General features: G+C 37.7%; 1 protein-coding gene across 1 annotated transcript; it reads left to right on the top strand.

Moving 5' to 3' along the window:
* The first annotated feature begins 584 nt into the window (after positions 1–584).
* SKP1 (S-phase kinase associated protein 1) lies at positions 585–16,672 on the top strand. The gene is made up of 6 exons (XM_090288325.1): positions 585–725; positions 3,605–3,701; positions 10,395–10,468; positions 13,962–14,105; positions 15,561–15,701; positions 16,381–16,672. Exons 2-6 carry the CDS (start codon positions 3,605–3,607, stop codon positions 16,414–16,416), a joined length of 492 nt encoding a protein of 163 aa, XP_090144451.1. The 5' UTR covers positions 585–725; the 3' UTR covers positions 16,417–16,672.
* Positions 16,673–16,816: the final 144 nt, after the last annotated feature.

Consider the following 16,816-nt stretch of genomic DNA (forward strand, 5'->3'; position numbering starts at 1 on the left):
CGTGGAGTAAAGATCACATACTGGCTCTGCCACTGAGCCGTTCGGAACCTGTTCCTTCACATTGAAAGGAGAAAAAGAGCATTGCTATTTCACCTCATGGGTTACTGTGGACAGTGAGCTAAGTCATGTTAGGGTCAGTGGAGGGCCCGGGGGCCGGGGCAGAATCAGAGCGGTGACTGTAAAGCCCATTTGCCTTCTTTCTCCGAGCCCCAGTTTTCCTTTCTTGAAAGGAGAGCCGAAACACCTCGCAAACACCTCCAGCCGCGCTCCACCCACACTAGCAGTTTTTAGGCTTTTCAAGACTGGGGTCTTCAATTAGGCTTAGGGCAGCCCCTGCCTGAAAGACCCTTGCAGGTCGCAGAGTCCAACCATTCAGTTTCCCTTTCTCTCGGAGAACTGCGAGCCCCGCTTTCGAGGGTTGGGATAAGAATCAAGCCCCGCCCTGTCGCTTCCGCCGCGCCTGCTGTCTCTACGTGCGGCCCCGCCCCTCCGGTGACCTGAGGCCGCTCTGCCGTTCTCCACCTGCCGTCAGGCGAACTCGACGGCCAGCCCCTCCGGCTCTGTGACGCACCAGCCCTTGGGTCCTCGACGCCTGCACCGCTCCTATAAAAGTCGACGCCGCACCGCGCTGTTGAAAGGACGTTGTTCTCTGCCTTTCCTTGTGGCTGCTGACGCTATCCCTCTCTCGTCAGCCTCGGCCCGCTCTCTCCTTGAGACTGAGCACCGTGAGTAGCAGCCGACAGGGCTGGACGGGGCGGTGGCGCTGCGAATTGCGGGCAGGTGGCCTCACCACTGCGGCTCTGGCCTGCCCGAGGCGGGAGGCACCTGGGCCTGGCTTGTCCTCAGGCCTGGTGCAGCCCGTTTCAGACCCCGTTCTCCCACTTTGCCCCATCACTCGACGAGGCCTACTCTGGCTTCGCGTAGTCAAGACGCCCCATGGGCGCCGGGGCAGGTGGGAGAAGGTGCGAGCCGACCCCGGGATTGGGCCTTCTCTTCTCTGGGCGAGCGTCAGCCGGCCCAGAGCTTGGTTGCAAGGCCCAGGCTGCGGCCCGGGGCCTCCCTTGGTGTTGAGCCTGCCGGCCTTGGCAACCCAGGGCGGGCGTGGTGGCGGAGTTTGTAATGGAGGTTGGCCCCTGGATGTCGTGAGCGTGGGGCTGTGTCCGTGTTGTTTTGGTGTCGGAGGAAGCGTGGCGGTGATAGGCCGGGAGCTCTTGACTGGTTCTCATCCTTTCTCTCCCGCCTCTGGCGTCATTAGTCACCGGTTCTCTCGCCAGCTGTGCTGGGGCCGAATCTTTGCAGGTAGCCATCTGCTCCTTTTGAAATTTTTATTTTTGCTACAGCCTGCAGTTGGTGAAACAACCGTTGTAATAGTAGTCACAGGGTGTAACTTTTAGGAACCCTAACTCTGTAAAACTGCAGATATCTGGCTGTTAAAAAGGGATACGACTTTCACCTGCTTTGGTTCACTTTTTAACGAAGACCTCAGGTTTGGGTTTTTGGGTCATGATTTTTATTTATTTATTTTTTTGGTCAGCGTCACAATAGAATGGACCTGTGTTGTAGAGCAATGTAGACTTGACTCTGCCCTCCGAATAGAGGTGTCAAATTTCGAGCCACTTAAAACACGATATTTTTCTTTATGATGTTGGTGGAACCCACATCATGACCGTCATGGAGAGTGATTTAATTTCCAAGTACAGGAGCCCAAAGAATTGAAGGAATGGCCTTGGAAGCATGTCAAATCAAAATTTCGTCCATTATTATCTGAAAATTTTGCACAATTCCAGTTGTAGAACCCTAAAAAAGGTACTCTTTGAATATTAAGTTTAGGATTACAAAGTGCATTGAATTACAGATTAGCCAGCTGACTCTCTGCTATTTAATAAGACCTCAACTCCCTTAAGAGTAACCTAATACACGAATTTGACTATGACTAAGGATCTTGTTATTTATTGAGCTATTTGAAAGAAATATGAAATGGTCGTCTTAAAAGTAATTTTATCAACTGCATTGCCAGAATTGTAATTCTGTAATGTTTATTCCAGTATATGTAACATAAAAAAGAACACAGAATGTTTTGTAGTTAAAAATTGGGCTCACGTTAAAATATTTCTTTTGGAGATGCTTTTTGTTATTGCCTTGTCATGGGAAGGTCCTCTGCATTATTGGCAAACACTAAGCAACATGGAGAAGCAGGCATAACTGTGAATTGAAAAGTGAAATTTGATTCTTTACAACCATGGGTCTGTGAGAGCAGGATATTTCAGTGCCTGATTTAAAAACATTTAACCTTCATGCTTCCTTTCCCTAAAGCTTGTCTGTTTGGGGGATAAAGATAATTGGGAAAAGCTGAATGAATATTTTAACTGATGTAGTGGGTCTCAAGTCTTTAAATTTAAAGTAAGTGCAATGAATGTTTTAATTTTTTTTTTAAATTGATTTTTAGAGAGAAAGAGAAGCATCCATTTGTTGTTCCACTTGTTTATGCATTCACTGGTTGATTCTTGTATGTGCTCTGACTGGGAGCTAACCTGCAACCCTTGGCTTATCAGGACAGTGCTCTAAACCAACTGAGCATCCTGCCAGGGCCTCCATTGAATGTTTTAAGTGCCAAATTCTCCACTTTCAAGTTAATAGTGACATCACAGAATTAGGAATATCTCAGAAGCATGGGCCTTTGAAATCTGTACTTAAATTTGAATAGGTCTTGAATTTTTATAGTCAGGTATTGCTGCCCTTCCCTCCCCCCCACACACTCCCCCTAAGACTGTGAAGATGGTATGAAATTGCTGGCTTAGAACTTTTGAAGTTATTTTTTTCCTCCAGAATTCAAGTCCTTTGAAATTAATTGCTTAAGTTGTATGTAAGAGGTGTCTTTTTCCTAATGACTCATAATTAATCAGTTAATAAATACATATTTGAAGCAAGGAATAGTTTATTACTATGAGGATTTTGGCAGGTCTCAAACCTGGTTACCTGGACAGTCAGTAATGAAAGATAAAAAGGACTCTGTGCAATTTAAGTTTCTTACTTGGCTTAGGGAATTTGATCGACATCTGCTTATCCTTAGATCTTTCCTGTTACATGATCTTGCATTGATCCAAACATAAATATGTCCTGATCATCTCTTTGGATCTGAACTCATTTTAAGTCTCACTAGGGGGAAATTACTCTTATTTGGTAGCTTTGTTTTGGACTGACCTCCCTCAGGTTTGCAGATGGTTATTGTGGCAGTTAACTATGCAAATAGAGTAGTCAGTATTCACTAAGCAGAAAGGCAGGCAAAAAGAAAAAAGTCCATTTAGATATATTTTGCATCAAAAGTATAGAATGTAACTTTCAGATTTATACCAGCAATGAGTTCGGTAGGGCAGGCCTTAAAAGCTTCAGTTCCTAGGAAATGTACTTCGAAAAAATTTTATAGAAGCATTTGTATGTTAGCCTGTGAATAACCACTCAGTGTTTTACAGGGCTTTATATTATAGGTCCTTAGGATTTTATAGTTATTAAGTTATGAAGTGCTTCTAACAGACTGTAGTTGATTAAATGTCTTATAGAATTAATATTTCTTCAATTCAAATTTAATATAATGCCTTGTTTTTAGATGCCTTCAATTAAGTTGCAGAGTTCTGATGGAGAGATATTTGAAGTTGATGTTGAAATCGCCAAACAGTCGGTGACTATCAAGACCATGTTAGAAGGTAAGTATTTTAAAACCTGGGTCAGGGGAAAGGGGAAAAAATAGTTTGAGATAACCTGTGAACATTGAATTATACAAGTAACAAATCTGACAAGAGTGCCCAAAGAGTATGAAGGGGTACAGTTCACATTAAAAAAAATTTTTTTTCCTTGATTTTAGAGTTAGAGGGGAAGAGGGGAGAGAGAGAGAGAGAGAGAGACGTCAATTTGTTGTTCCACTTACTTATGCATTCACTGGTTGCTTCTTTTATGTGCCCTGACCAGAGATCAAACCTGCAACCTTGGTGTATCAGGACAACGCTCTAACCAGTTGAGCCACTGGCAAAGGCTTACATTTTCTTTTTTTTTTTTTTTAAGTATTAACTGCATTTTTCTAATACAGGTCATCCTTTCTGCATTGTCTGAATTAATGAAGTTTTATTCCTTATTAAATAGATAAGACCATAAGCTGATATTGAAATGTTCAATTTTTGTTTCAAGTAAATTTAGATTCACAATTTCTAATGACAAAAAATTAAAGCCTTTGGAAAAGAGATCCCTTGTATAAGGTAGCTAAATAGAGCGCCTTGTTTCAACAGAGGGAGTAAATTGAGTAGATTGTAAACCGAGTAGATGCCTTTCTTTTTTTTTAACCAAGTTTTCCCTTTTGTCTAGTTTGTCATTCCTCTGAAACGGCTGCAAAGTATATGTGCAGCACAACAAAAAAGTAAGACAGAAAAACAGGTTCTGAAACATTTTGAAATTTCTGCTAGTTAAAGTGGATCTCTTAGTATTATCAGTAGGCTGGTGGACATTAATGGTATATTGGAGACATACAAATCAGTTTCAAGAATTGGTAATAAAAAAAAAAAAACAACTTTGTAGTAATAAGAATGTTCTTTATTACTCAGATATCAGATGTTTTTAATACAGGGAAGATCTTAGTGATACTTAAGTGAAGAGAAGTTACGTGCCAAACATTAGCTATATTCTGGTGAAAAAGAAAGTAAGTGGGAAATGGTCTTTGCTCTTGAAGGATTTTTAAACCCGGAAGGGAGACATACCAAACAAGTCAAACTTCACGTGATATAATTAGTGCATTAGTAAAGTTGTGTGCCAAGTGGTGCTGTGTAAATGTCTTGGCTGATGCTGTTCTTCAGACTTGTGGAGAAACTGCAGTGTGTAGTCTTAGTGAGGTGATATTTCAAATCTAGTAGAATTAGGATGCTTTGGGAGATTGTTCTGAGGTAGAGAAGATATGTTAGAGAAAAGTAAAATCGAGGTTTTTAGTTGGGGTTTTAGGATGAATGACATTGTGATACTACAGTTGGTAAACCTGAAGAACGGGTTCGAGAGGAATGGAAAGAAAATGGCTTGTGCTTGAACATGTTATATATATTTGAGATTTCTTCAATAGATCTTCGTAACAATCTATAGGCAGTTGAGTATGTGGTTCTTGGTCCCTGAGTTGTAGGCTCCTGAGATTAAAATAAACTTACTTTGTATGGTGGGTTAGGAGAGTATATATCTGTGGCAGTAAATGAGTTGGCAGGTGGCCATATTGGGGCAGGAGTGGAGAATTCAGAAGTGGAGAATCAATGAAGAAGGATTTGTGGAAGCCAAGGTAAGAGGGAGGCATTTTGAGGGAACCAGAGGGGTTATCAAATTCATATACTGCAGACTGGTAAATTAGCATCTCACAATTAGTAAGTTAAGAGGACTTCTGATAGTAGATACTAGGTGTGGTAGAGATAGAAGCTGAATTGTAGAGGGTGTGTCTTTTTCTTTTTTTAGTACATGACTTCTGTTTGCGAATGAAAGCTGAACATATAAGCACTTAGATTCCTGTACCCTGATAACTTACTTACGTAGATTGTTTCTATTAAGTTGTAAACCCCTTGGTACATCCCAAATTCACTGTCCATCAAGTACCTGTTGATTGAAGAACTGTGGTATGGTCACTAATAAAAGAGTATAAAAGCTATCCAAGTGTCCCTGAAGGCAGGTAAGGCCTTATCTAGAAGATGTAGAAACTGATCCCACAATTGCTGCCTGAATACTTGCTTTGGCAATGAAAATGTTCTTTATTTCATCTTAGTTGGTGCTTGGCACACCAGTCTGTCTTGTGCTGCTTCAAAGAAGCATTTGCCAATGTAAGAACATAGGGCTCCTTGAAGGTTTTCCACATCGATTTTGATCACTGAATCAAGTGGAATGATAGCAACAATTAAGATTCTTTTCTTCCATAGCATTTGGCTTTGTCTTAAGTACCAGTGGTTTATATAGAATTCTAGGCTCCTGATGACTAGAGTCGATTGATTCCGACAACTCGCTGCTTTCCTTGTTTTGCATCTGTAGTATGTCTAATTGTGGGGGTTTTGTTTTTGTTTTTTTGTCTCAGTGACTTAGAAAACAAGAATAAAACCTAATCACATGACAATCTGAAAATCTTGACTTGTGTACATGTGAATTGACTGATTTGTTCAGGTACAGGGTGTGGTATCAGGATACAGGTGTCTTTCAGAAGTCCTTGAAACAAAATAGCTTAAAGGAATAACTTGTTACTTATGCATTCAATCTAAAAGCAAAAAACATTATAAATTCTTAATTTAAATGCAAGAGAAGTAATCCTTTACAGCCATAGGCCATTATTATTATTATTTATTATTTTATTTTTTTAAAGACTATTTGAGAGATGGGGGAAGAGAGAAAAACATTGATGTGCAAGAGAAACATTGATCACTTGCCTCTCGCACACCCCTAGCCACGGACCTGACCCACAACCCAGTCATGTGCCCTGACTGGGAATTGAACTGACAACCTTTCAGTTTGTAATACGGTGCCCAACTCACTGACCCATACCAGTCAGGGCATTATTTTTTTTTTTTTAATGCTCACCTGAGGATTTTTTTTTTAAATTGATTTTAGAGAGAGATGAAGTGGTGGGAAGAGAGGAGAAACATTGATCAGTTGCCTCCTGTATGCACCCTGACCAGGGATTGAACCCAAAACCTAGGTATATGCCCTGACTGGGAATTGAACCCGCAACCTTTTGGTGCATGGGATGATGCTCCAAACAACTGAGCCACCCAGCCAGGGCCATAAGGTCCATATATATATATATTTTTAAATTAATTTGTTTATTTATTTTTATTTTTAGAGAGAGGGGAAAGGAGAAAGAGAAACATCACTGTGTGGTTGCCTCTCACTCGCGCCCCCAACTGGGGACCTGATGTGCAACCTAGTAATGTGCCCTGACTGGGAATCGAACCAGCGACACTTGATTCGCAGGCCGATGTGAGCCACAGCAGTCAGGTCATAAGGTCCATATTTTTAATGTGACTTAAGTCTTCTTCCAAATAACATTTGGATCTAAATAACATGGTCTTTTGAATTATGTTTTCTCTAAATCTTAATTCCCCGAACACAAGTATTTTACATAGTAAAACTTTTTTATCTCCCTTCTGATTAAAAATATTTTATATTAGCTCAGGAAAAGGTAAGTGGCTTGATCCAGACTGTGATATTAACATTTTATAGTTTTACTCTGGGCAGAGATGGGATCAGGAAAAGGCATTAGGGGAAAGGAGGAGAGGGGAGATAAGTAACCCTAACCCATATAGGAAAATAAGATACTTTTTGAGCCTACACTCCACTGGGACTTCTTGTTAAGCTCAGTTACTTCCATGTTGTCAAGTGTATCATCTGTTTCATTTCTGATCTAGACCTGTTGACAGCATTTGACAGTTGATCATTCTCTTCTACATTTGGCTTCCAGGATACTTTACTTATTAGTATTCACAGCTTTCTGTCTTCCTAGCCCAGGGTGTATTTAATCACTGGACCTCTTCACTATATCTGTACTGATTCATTGCCATGGTCATCTCATCTAGTCTCAGTGTTATAAACTATCTATATACCTGTTTCCAAACTTACCTACAGTTCCCATATCTTCTTTTGATATTTAGACTTGCATATTTAACCCTTATATACCTAATTGATATATCAAACTTAAGAAAGTAGAGTTCTTGATTCTCTGCCCTCCAAAATCAGTTTTCTGACAGTGTTTCCCATATCAGTTAATGGCAACTCCATCCATCTAGTTCATCATGTCTTTTTTTTATTTATTTAATCTTTATTATTTTCCACTACCATTTGGTCCCCTTATACCTCCCTCCCACAGCAATCACCACATGGTTGTCCATTTCCCTGAGTCCTTTTTCCTTTTTGCTAAATCCCTCCACCCCTCACCTCCCCACCCCCTACTAGCTAATCAGCCTGCTCTCCATCTATGAGTCTTTCTCCTTTGCTTGTTAGTTCAGTTTGTTCATTAGATTCTACATATGAAATCATATGGTGTTTGTCTTTCTCTGGCTGGCTTATTTCACTTAGCTTAATGTTCTCCAGGGCCATCCGTACTATCACAGAGGGTAAAACTTTTATGGCCGAGTAGTATTCCATTGTGTAAATGTCCCATAGTTGGTTTTTGTTTTGTTTTGTTTTTAAGATTTTATTTATTTTTAGAAAAAGAGAGGGAGAGAAACATCAATGTGTTGTTGCCTCTTGTGTGCCCCCAACTGGGGACCTGGCAGCAATCCAGGCATGTGCCCTGACTGGGAATCGAACTGGCGACCCTTTGGTTTGCAGGCTGGTGCTCAATCCACTGAGCCACACAAGCCAGGGCCCATAGTTTTATCCACTTATCTACTGATGGACAGTTGGGCTGCTTCCATATTCCATCGTGTCTTAAACCTTAGTCTTCTCTGATTCTTTTTCACATTCTACTTCCCATCTGTTGGCAAGTCCTATTGCCTCTGCCTTCAAAATACATATAGAATTAGATTATTTCTTTCTTCTTCCATAGCTGTAAACCTTGTGGAAACCACCATCTTGTGCCTGGATTATTGCTAGCCTGATCATTGGTTTCCCGCTTTACCCTCTGCTCTTGATCATCTCTTCCCAATACAGTAGCCAAAATACAGAAGGCCCTGCAACTAATAAACCCCCTGTTATTTCACCCTTGCCAATCCTGTTCTAGCAATGCAGATTCCTTAGTGATTTTAGAACGTCAGACACTCCTGTTAGAAAGCCTTTGCATTTGCCATTCCCTCTGCTTAAGTGTTCTCTCCTTTAAAATCATACTAAAATGTCGTTTCAGTGAGGCATCCTTGATCTCTAAAAGTGCAACAATTCCTTCCATCCTGTATTCATTGCTCACTCTCACCTGCCTAGTACAGCACCTGAATATATCAGGGACTCAGATGTTTGATTCAACACTGACCGTGTCAACATAACCGTTACTCTGCTACACCAATATAGTAGAGTAGTTAAGTTTTGGCTTCTAATCTTGGTACATACTAACTAGTAAGTATTGGGTTAGCCAAAAAGTCTGTTTAGTTATTTCGGTAAAATAAAAGACACGTTTTCTTATTTTCACCAATAACATATAGATTTGGATATTTTGAATATGTCATCTTATCTCCCACGTGGTATAATGTTGATCTCAATTAATTTCTTGATTTGATTGCTCTCAACTCCAACTGGTCTACCTGATAGTGGAGCATCGTCCAGCGAGAAATCTCTAGCACAAAACTTTTGTTTGACACGTTTGATCAGTCACAGCATTTTCTCCATACACTGCACAAATTTTTTGTATGTCAGTTGCGTTTTTACCTTTGTTGAAATAATAAAGCATAATATGTTGAAAATGTTGCATATTTTCTTTCCCCTTCAATATTAAAATGGCTACACAAAAATTCACCAATTTGATGTGGTGAATAATGCACAGCTATTATGATACAGTCTTTTAACAAAATTGTTTCAAATGAATTTTAAGGCAGCTAAGTGCTACTAGAGCCATCTTCTGGAAAACCGAATGTACTTTTTGGACAACCCCGTAACTTTGGCAACTTTTTTAGTCTTGTAAAAACTGAAGGATAGACCCATTTGGTTTGAAAATTAAGTTTTGTCTTTGGAGTTTACCAACCACTTTGAGAATCTGGAAGTTAGGCCTTTTTTACCAGGGAAACTTACAGGTTCAGAAGTTTGTATGTATGTGAGAAATAACACTAAAGGTATACCCTGAAACATTCTTATTCACTTACCTAGACATTATATTTTTAACAATTCCTTATGTATCCTTTGGAGAGATATTTTAAATATAGATATGTAAGTATATTCCCATTTTTTATTCAGGTAACATGTATCTTTTTTTACCTGGCTTTTAAAAACTTTAATCTTCAAATTATACCAATATGTATGGAGCTGCCTGCCTTGTTTTTGTCAGTAGCTGCATGATCCGTTGTATGTGCTGTGTGAGATTGTTACAGTTATGTTACTTGTCACTTATTTTTCTAAATGCAGTCCGTCTAGAGTTTAGTATAAAGAGTAAGGATAATGGTTTGGCTTTTTAAAAATTTTTCTAAATGGCTACCCTGTCATCTCAATCCACACTTATTAAATCATTTTCATCCTATTAAGAACTCTTTTGATACTGTATTCCTATATTCACTTATTATTTAGTTTTGGGTGGATCATGGACTTCTTGTTAGGAACCACCAATTTTAAATGCTGTCAAAAGAACTATTCTTAGTAAAGTACTTTTTATAGCCTTTCAGACATGTCATGCAAGATACTTGTTTGAGAAATAGCCCGGTTTGGTATAAATGTTATAATAGAGTTAAGAAATAATTGCAATTCTGTTCTTGTTTTGTCAGATTTGGGAATGGATGATGAAGGTGATGATGATCCAGTTCCTCTACCAAATGTTAATGCAGCAATATTAAAAAAGGTAAGCTAGCAAATCATATACGTATACATGTATTTTTCTTTTTTCATTCCACAGTATCCTTTCTATATTGATGAGATAGCTTCCCTTTAAAAAAAACAAAGCCCTATGTAGTATGATTGACTCTAAATATTTGTCGTAGTTTAACCAAACCCTGTGAATATTTGAGTTGTCTAGTCTTTTTTCCTCTTCTTTTTCTTCTTATTGATTTTTTAGAGACAGACATCGATTTTGTCGTTCCACTTATTTATGCATTCATTGATTGTTTCTTGTATGTGCCCTGACTGAGGATTGAACCCAATACTTTGGTGTATCAGGACAATGCTCTAGCCAACTAAGCTACCTGGCCAGGGCCAAGTTGTCTAGTCTTTTCATTAACACATTTAAATTACTTAACTATAATAATGTGATTAGCAAAAAGGAAATTTTTTGTATTGTTTGTCCACTGAATGGGTATGCCTCAGAAGGAGCTTGAGAACAAGAAATGTGCTTTTTCTTTCTCAGTTCATCACCTTACCTTGTATCTAAGCAGAAATGGCTCTCCACATTGAATAGGATTTTAGTGTTTCAGGGCACATAGTTCCTTAACAGAACAAGCTATTTAAATTCAATTCTTATTTGAAAAAACAGCAACCAGTTTCCACATTGGGGGAAAAACTGGCTAGGCTTAGAGAAGGGAATGGTTTACTCCAGTTGGCCCCTTTCTAAGGGAATTTTCAAAGGTCACTGATCTTGTGAAGTTTCATCTTTTGCTTTCTCTTTACTGTGGTATATCTGATATAGCTGCATTGCTTATGTTTCCATACTCTTACTCGATGGGCCCTAGACTGGGTAAGAAGTAATTCATCTCTTAAAGCCTGAGCATTTTTTACATGTTATCGGCCATTTATATTTTCTGCATTGTCTACTTTCCTTTGCCCATCCTTCTAATGGTCTTTTTGAAAAAAATGTAAGATGCATAACATGAAGTTTTACCATTTTTTCTAAGTGAACAATTCAGTGGCATAAAGTACATTTACATTTATATTGTTGTGCAGTCATCAAGCCATTAACCATCTCCAGAACTGATTGTTCTGAAGATCTTTTCATCATCCCAAAATGAAACTCTGGACCCATTAAACAATAATTCCCCATTACCCACTCCCTCCAGCCCCTCGTAACCACTATTCTATTTTCCGTCTCTGTGAATATGACTGTTCTGCATACTTCATATAAATGGGATCACACAATATTTGTTCTTTTGTGTCTGGATTATATCACTTAGCATAATGTTTTCAAGGTTCATCTATTTTGTAGTCTAATGGGCTTTTTATAGGAGTTCTTTATATACTGTTTCTGCCAGTCGGCTTATCTTATGTCAATTCATAGTATTTATGGATTAGAATAGAAGCTTTATATTTTATTTAGTTAGATCTCCTTTCTGGCTTCTGGGTATTTTCTTGTAATTGACATTTTACTTTATGCTAATGTAAAGTGCTTCTAAAAGGAATTTTACTTGCATTCATTCAAATACCAGACAAATTTTAAGTATTGGGGGAAACTTACGACATAAGAAATATGTGAGATGGAAAAGCTATGGATTATAAGTGGGTTGGTAGATGGATAGTTATTTTAAAAATAAAAATGGTCAGGAAATGCCTTACTAAGAAGATGGTCTTCAAACAAAGACTGACTGTGTGAGGGAAGAGAATTCTGGACAAGGGAAGCAAGTGCATTGACTCTGAGACAAGAGCATGTCCTATTTTTTGAGGTGGCTAGAGCATAATAAACAAGCAAAGAGACAGTATAGTAGAGGAGGCCAGAGCTGATGGGCTGGGTGATACAGAGCTGCCTCTGACAATACTTTTTTTAACCTATTTGCGTTATTACTTATGAATGTTTAAACCTTAAGTATATTGAATAGTCAATATAAATATTGTTATATATGATAAAACTCTTTTGTCTTTCATCTGACCAGAAACCTCTATAAGTAATAAAAGTAATAATCAAAATTAATTACATATCCTTTTAAGTTTTTTAATGCCTATATAAGCAAATATTGTTTTTCTCTCACAACTGGAATACTTAAAAACCTATTGTTTGTTTTATTAAACCCATTATGCTTGGCTTTTCCTTCTAGAAAGAGTTCTTTCCCATTTTTGCATCCTGGCAGTATAATTTCTTGGCTCCAACATTTTTTCTCAGCACTGGTTTTCCCTCCAATATTAAACTATGGAAAAATTTTAATCATACAGAGAAGTTGCATTAAATACTTGCAAACACCCGTTTGCCTTCCACTTAGATTCTACAGCTTAATACTTTTTAGTTTTGATTTTGGTCTTTAAGAGGGTGCACATAAGTGTAGCTGATCAGCTTCCTGAAAATTTAATTATATATGTTCATGCCCCTAGTGAGGGAACATTTGGGCTTTTCCTGCTTTGTTATTACATTGAATAGTCTTGTGTATGTGTCTGGGTATTTAGAATTGCTTGGTGGTAATGTATGCGCACCCTCAGTTTTACTAGATATAGGACTAGATTCCTTTTCAAAGGAGTTATTCCAGTTTATACTCTCCAGTAGAAAAGTTTGTTACCCTTACACTGTTGCCAATGTTAGTATCAAAATCTTTATCTTTTTTTTTTTTTTTTTTTTGGCAATCTAAACTAGTTGCATCTATCTGTAGTGTTAATTTTGCATCTCATGAGGCTGAGCATTTCCTCTTTTGTTCAGATTTCTTTCGTAAATTATCTGTTCATATCTTTAGCTTATTTCTTTGTAGTGATCTTTAAGATCTTATATTCTGTAGGATAATCCATTCCTGGTATACATGTTGTAGGTACTTCCAGTTCTTGTCCTGTGTATCTTTTCGCATAGAAGCTTTTAAATGTGGCTAAGTATAGTAATCCGTCTGGAGGATTTGATCTTATCTAAGAATTTCCACCCTCTTAAAAGTTATGAAGATTCCTTAAGCTTCATCTTTGCCTTTCAAGCTTTGCTGCTAACTTTATTATTCAAGTCAACTTGTAGCTAGTTCTTAGCCCAGTACAGTAGTCCCTCTCTATATCGCAATTCACTTACCGCGGCCTCACTGTATCGTGGGATTTTAAAAAATATTATATTTAATTATTTATCGCGGATTTTTCGCTATATCACAGGATTTTGCAGTACTGTATACGTATGTTAAAGTTACGTAGGTTTAAGAGTGTAGAATATGTTTAAGAACGTAAGTAGTGTTTATAGAAGTGTGGGAAAGGTTAATAAGGGAGTGAGAAAAGTTAAGGGACTGGGAACGGTTTCTAAGTGTATGGGAAGGGTTTATAAAGCCTTAAAATATATATAAATACTGTAAGGGTCCTACTTTGCGGATTTTCACCTATTGCGGGGGGGTGTGTGTGTCTAGAACGTAATACCTGCGATAAGTGAGAGAATACTGTATAGGAATAACCTTACCCCAGAAGTGGAATGAATACCTTGTGACAAAATACCACGAAGGAACGAACTTTTGTTTTTGTTATAGGTCATTCAGTGGTGCACCCACCACAAGGATGACCCCCCTCCTCCTGAGGATGATGAGAACAAAGAAAAACGAACAGATGATATCCCTGTATGGGACCAAGAATTCCTGAAAGTTGACCAAGGAACACTTTTTGAACTTATTCTGGTATGTTTTTAATGACTACTATAAAATATCTCTAGTTCAGAGTCTTTAGCACTTCCTACAGAGTTAAATTAATTGATACTGAATTATAACACTGTCTGTACTCAGATGAATCCACATATCAGTAATCACATTAAATGTAAATGGTCTGTACACCACAATTCAAAGGTAGAGATTGTTACATTGGACTAAAAAGAAGCAAGACTCAGCTATGCTATCTACAAAAAACTCACTTTAAATATAAAGACACGTTAAATTTAAAGGACGGGAAAGATGTTATACTAACATTAATTAAAAGATAACTGGAGTTGACTGTATTAAAGTAGCTTTCAGGGCAAAGAATATTACCAGTATTAAAGAGGGTCATTGCATAATGATAATGGAATCAATTCATTATTAAGAGGGCATAACAATTCTAAACATTTACCTGCCAAAATGCAGAACTTACAAAAAGTTAAACAAAAACCAATAGAACTGAAAGGATAATAGACAAATCTACACTCAGATATTTCCACACCTGTCTCTAAATAATTTATAAAACAAGTATAGAAATCAGTAAGGATATAGAAAGCTTGAGTAACACTGTTGATCAACTTGTCTTGACATTTATAGAATATTACATTCAGTGACACCAGAATATATATTCTGTGTATGTTGAAGTTTATACTATCAAAGTAGACATGTTCTGGGCCATAAAACAAGTCTCCAGTTTGAAAGACTTGTTTTATGGCCCATACGAAGTGTGTTTTTTCTGGTCACAATGGAATGAAATTAGAAATCAGTAACAAAGTATCTGGAAACTTTCAAATATTTGAAAACTAAGTATTTCTCAGTAACCCATTAGTCAAGAAATGAAAAGAAAAACTAAGAAGTATTTTGAATACAACACATGAAAATCTGTAAGATGCAGCTATAATAGTATGAGAGAATTGATAGCACTAGACACCTATGTTGGAAAAGAAGAAAAGTCTCAAATCAGTGATCTAAGCTTTTACCTTAAGAAACTAGCAAAAGATGAAATTAATCCAAAGAAAAAGGAATTGTTAAAGATAAGAGTAATAAATCAATAGAAAATGGGAAAACAGAGAACATCAAAGAAGCCAAAAGCTGATTCTTCCAGAAAATCAATAAACTATAATGCTATTACTGCTTATGTTTGAATTCTTTAAATGTTTTGTCAAAGTTTGACATGTGCGCAAGCATGCACACATAGTGGCCATTCTTGAACATTTGATGTAGTATGTAGATTACTTAAGGCAGCACCAGGACTCAGTATTAGAGGTAAACAATGAAGGGGACGTACAAATATCTTTCACATAACTGGTCTGATTTACTCTTCATTTAATTTCTTAAAATTAACTAGCATTTTAAGCTTGATTAGATATGGATTGCCAGCCACTAACTCTGGATTTAGTTTAAAACTTCAAATACACTTTAATGAAAATAATCTCTTTACAGGCTGCAAACTATTTAGACATCAAAGGTTTGCTTGATGTTACATGCAAGACTGTTGCCAATATGATCAAGGGGAAAACTCCTGAAGAGATTCGCAAGACCTTCAACATCAAAAACGACTTTACTGAAGAAGAGGAAGCCCAGGTAGGTAACCCACAGCTTGTTCTTGATCACATGCTTTTTAAAAGAGAAGAAAACCCTTAACATTCCAGGAAAAGTGCCGGTATCAAGGAGTCTTAACATTATTTGAGATATATAATAGGTACCATCTATGTTCTAAAATGAGTCTAAACACTTGAATGAGTCTAAATACCTGAATGATACTGCTTTGCACACGATGTTACATTTCAGCCAAAGGTGTTCTTTGATACTTATTCCTTAGCAGTTATAGTTTTGGCACCTGGGATCTTACATATAAGCCATAAGTGACTTCAGAAAAGCAGACCCTAGGGATGGTTGGATGCTAGGATACTTTAGAGCAACTTAGTGAATGGGGAAGAAATGAATGAATAGATAGAATGATTTTGTTGACACAGCTACAAACTGAAATAATGTGAATGAACTGTTTGGATTTGCTCTGTTAGCTCTGGTAACCAAAGCTGTAATTATTCACTACCTTTGCTTTTTTGATAATTTCAGCAGGGCAGAATGAAAAACCTAGGGAGGCAAAGAAGGGTGACTAGGAAGTTTACTATTAACCTGATGTTTCTCCAGTTTTTCATCTGTTTCTTTTTGACTTTCCTAACAGATTATTGATGAATTGTTAGGTAGTAGTCTTAGGAAAGACTAAAGTTAAGGTACTTATATCCATCTTTTCTTCTAGGTACGCAAAGAGAACCAGTGGTGCGAAGAGAAGTGAAATGTTGTGCCTGACACTGTAACACTGTAAGGATTGTTCCAAATACTAGTTGCACTGCTCTGTTTATAATTGTTAATATTAGACAAACAGTAGACAAATGCAGCAGCAAATTAACTGTATTAGCAAAGTATTGTCCTCATTGCATGTGTCGTTTGGGTACAGATTCCAAAACTATGGCTGCTGAGTTTCTTCCAGTATGATCAAAAAGTTTCTTTTCTCTTTGCTCTGAATAAAACTAAATTGTGGGTTCTCTATAGTGAGTGGCATTTTGGGCTTCCCCTCTTTTTGTAAAGCGATTTCTGCCTAGTTTATTGTCCAGTTAACTTTAGTTTAGCGACCTTTTAAAAGTTGGCCGTTGTAAATAAAACAGCTTGCAAAAGTTTTCTGAAATAGAAAAGGG

This window comes from Furipterus horrens, unplaced genomic scaffold, assembly GCF_987537825.1.
Source record: "Furipterus horrens unplaced genomic scaffold, mFurHor1.1.pri manual_scaffold_10, whole genome shotgun sequence".
Classification (NCBI taxonomy): Eukaryota; Metazoa; Chordata; class Mammalia; order Chiroptera; family Furipteridae; genus Furipterus; species Furipterus horrens.